The sequence below is a fragment of the Mercenaria mercenaria genome, chromosome 6 (assembly GCF_021730395.1).
Source record: "Mercenaria mercenaria strain notata chromosome 6, MADL_Memer_1, whole genome shotgun sequence".
In the NCBI taxonomy this organism is placed as follows: domain Eukaryota; kingdom Metazoa; phylum Mollusca; class Bivalvia; order Venerida; family Veneridae; genus Mercenaria; species Mercenaria mercenaria.
Window position 1 is genome coordinate 16,361,564 of NC_069366.1, and position 3,600 is coordinate 16,365,163.

At 31.2% G+C, this 3,600-nt stretch overlaps 1 protein-coding gene across 1 annotated transcript; it reads right to left on the minus strand.

Moving 5' to 3' along the window:
* Window positions 1-2,585: 2,585 nt before the first annotated feature.
* Window positions 2,586-3,069, minus strand: LOC123550648 (uncharacterized). The gene has a single exon (XM_053546684.1). The coding sequence runs from the start codon at window positions 3,067-3,069 to the stop codon at window positions 2,659-2,661; it is 411 nt and encodes a 136-aa protein (XP_053402659.1). The 3' UTR covers window positions 2,586-2,658.
* Window positions 3,070-3,600: the final 531 nt, after the last annotated feature.

The window sequence follows — 3,600 nt, forward strand, 5'->3', positions numbered from 1 at the left end:
ATGTATTGAAAAATGAAATAAAAATACTAGGTCACCAGCTTTGTTTCAATTTAATTTGCCCCTAGATATGGTGCTATTTTAAACATTTTTCAAAATTTCCGTAATCCTTAAATATATTTAAGTAAAGTACAATAATCAGCATAAATTTGATTATCTAAGCATTTTATAAAGGAAAACAATATATCTATTTGAAACATGCTCAGAGAAATCAAAAGAATATGATTTTGTAAAGAAAGGAATACTTGTTCAGCAGACCCAATGGCAATTTTTGCATATTTTTGTCAGTTTTCAGTTGGTACTTCTGCTATTTTATCGAGTTTCACATAATAGAATTTAATCAAACTCTGCACATACCTTTGGTTATGTCTACCTAATCTAAAACAAAAAAGAAAATTGATAGGTCACCATATTAGATTTCGCTTAAATCAAATTACAACGAGGTGGGGTGTGGCGGCCATTTATACAACGCAGGTTGGTACGAAATACTCTTTCAGTGTTTGAGCAAATGACTTAGAAATATATATATATATAATTATCAAACGGCAGATTTCTTAATAAGCGGATTTTAAGGTGTTTCTGAAACATTTTTATAGCATAGAACGATGAAAGTTTCCGCCCACTTTTTAAAAAAAAAAAAAACCTATAATTTACGAATGTACGGTACGGGATTAGAAACAGTTGTAACTCAATGCAGAGTTTGGGCGCTGGTATAAATAACAGACTCCAGTATATGTCGGATTGAAGCAATTTGAACTAAAAGTACTTTAAATGTAAATATTTTGTAACCATGGTGATACTTACCCTAACCTTTAGTCAGTATATTATACATTTTATACATTAAATGCATGCGAACTTACAATAATTTGCGAATTTTTGCCGTACACGACATTAGATAATCACTTCCCGGCATGCGCAGAAGACTGCATCAACTCTGCAGTGAGGTACATCGATTAGAAACAACCAAACTGGCACGGTGTTGGGGTAAATATCGACCCGTCCGAAAAAAACTGTAGCGAGTGCCTTTAACTTCATAAAACTACATGTATTTGACAATTTTTAAAAACAATTATATCGACATTAAGGCAATGTAACGTCGTGACGCAATGCGGGTGTCGTTGCTCTGGTAAAATGGGTTAATTCAGTTAAAACTATTGAAAGATAATGGAATAAAAACAAAATTTGTTTGTTGCAATGCATGATCAATATTTATATTCCACTCGCGAAACTATAATTTACATTTTCACTCGTGGCGTAGAAAATTTTGCATATGGTGCTCACTTGGTAAAATATTGTTGGGATGGACTGAGGGCAAAACGCTGTATAAGAAAAGCAATAAAAGTATACTTTCTTTATTTTTACACTCAACCTAGTGTAAAAGTATGTCAATATTCATTTATACAACAACAGTATATAACTATAACCATTCATTGACAAATACCTGTAATTTATGAGCATTGTTCATGCTAAATATATCTTCTTGTTCTACTCTTATCTTATTCTATATCAATTCTGTCTTCTACCATTCAGATCAATCTCCAAACATCAACTGATGGCCATTTAAAATTCGGGCTATTTATATGAATGTTTTTGTTTACCTTATGATGTCATTTAAATTAGGTTTTCCCGTAAAAACTGGGTCGCACTCTAGAATTCTGGAAAACACAATGGCGGACATTCATAACGTTGTTGCAGGAGCAACTTTATATAATTAATACAAGATAATACATAAATGCTTCAAATAGTAATTATGGATATTACTTAACAAGGTACATTTCTTAATATTATTATCAATATGGTTACTGAATATTTTCGAGAAGTATTATTTTTGACTGAAAGGACATTACATAAAGTAGGTGGGTTACAGCACATCATTACCCCCACCTTTCAAGAATTGTCCCTATTCTTCATGGAAAATTACAAGAAAGAAATTTTACTTTTAACATACTTTACATAGAATATACTTTTCATTTAAGAATATTTAAACAGTGTTAAGCATAATAACAATATATTTACTTGTCGGAATATTTCGAAATGAAACAGTCTTATGCAACTATAACAATACAGTAATACACATATAAATACAAATATAATAATAATGTTTTTTTTCTTGCACTACTTAAGTGTCAATGTAATTTCCTGCGATATTTGCACTATTTAAAGTGTCCATAATTGCGACTTGTACCAATATTAAAAAAGACAAAATATACAAACTCCTAAATGTTAAATGTTATGTTGATCCGTTAGTCTGATAATTTGTTATCTGAACTCCAACCATCTGTTTTCCTTATTAGTTATTACATTAGTTTTCCTTTAAAATCTGTTTTCTATTTTATATTTCTTGATAACTGTTATATTTTCGTATTCATATCCATCATTTTCTAGAAATTCTTTTGTCAATTTTTTCACACAGTAGTTTTCTCTTTCTGTGTCTTCTATTTTCTTTCATTTCCTGGACTTTCTCAATGTCTATCATCCCTTCATCCTCTCTCACTTCAATTTCTTTATATCAGTACTTTATCTGTTTTCTTATGTTCATCTTTTTTTCTTTTCATATCTTCTTTTTGTTTTTCTTCCTTTTTCTTAATGTCTTTGTCTTTCTCATTCTTATTCTTCTTTTCACACTCTTTTAGTTTTTCATCCCTTTTCTTACTTTTTTTCTCATTTTTTCCCTTTTACTTCCCTTTCATAATTTCTTCCTGTCTTTTCTGTCTCTTTCTCCTCTTTTTCCTTCCTTTCATTTTCCTCAGTCTTTGACTTCTGATTTTCCTTTTCCTTTATATGTTTCTCGTCATCTATTTGTTTCTCCTCTGCTTCCTTCTTTTTCTGTAACTCCTCTTTTTCCTTCTTCTCTTTCTCCTGTCTTGCCTTCCTTTCTCTTTCCTCATGCTCCTTTCTTTCTCTTTCCTTTCTATCTTTCTCCTCTTTTTCCTTTCTTTCTTTTTCCTTCTCCTTCCTTTCTTTCTCTATCTTATCTTTTCTTTCTTTTTCCTCTTTTTCCTTCTTCTCCTCATTTTCCTTCTTTTCTTTCTCTTTCTTTTCTTTTTCATTCTTTCTTCTGTTTCCTTTCATTATCTTCTCTATCTTTCATTCGTCTTTCTTCCCCCTTTTGTTTTTCCCTGTCCATCCTCTCTTTTTCAATTCTTTCCTTTTTTCTTTATCCATTTTTCTTTTCTTTTCTGTTCATCTTTCTTCTTTTCATATTCATCCAACTAATACATTTTCACTTCTTTCAAATAACTTTCCTCCTGAAAACTCAAACTCATCATCACTTAATTTTAAATCTTTCTCTAACTCCATTTCTTCCTCGCTGTTTTCTTCACTGTCACTACTATCGTTGCTACTACTACTGCTGTTACTCAATTTCCTAGTTCTTTCTTTTCTCCTCTCTGGTAATACTGGTCTTGTTCCCTTCCTTGCTGTTATATTCTCATTTACACACCACTTCTTTTCTACTCGTTCTAAAACCTTCTCCAACTCTCTCTCTCTGCTGTACCGCCCTTATCGCCTGTCATCTGGTTAAACATATAAAATCAGTTTTCTTTGCTCTACATTGATGCGGATTAACATTTCGTTAAATCTTCTTGCATAATGTACATTTAA

Excerpts from the sequence above, each read along its gene's own strand:
- LOC123550648 (XM_053546684.1), bottom strand. The coding sequence starts at position 3,069 with ATGAAAGGAAACAGAAGAAAGAATGAAAAAGAAAAGAAAGAGAAAGAA.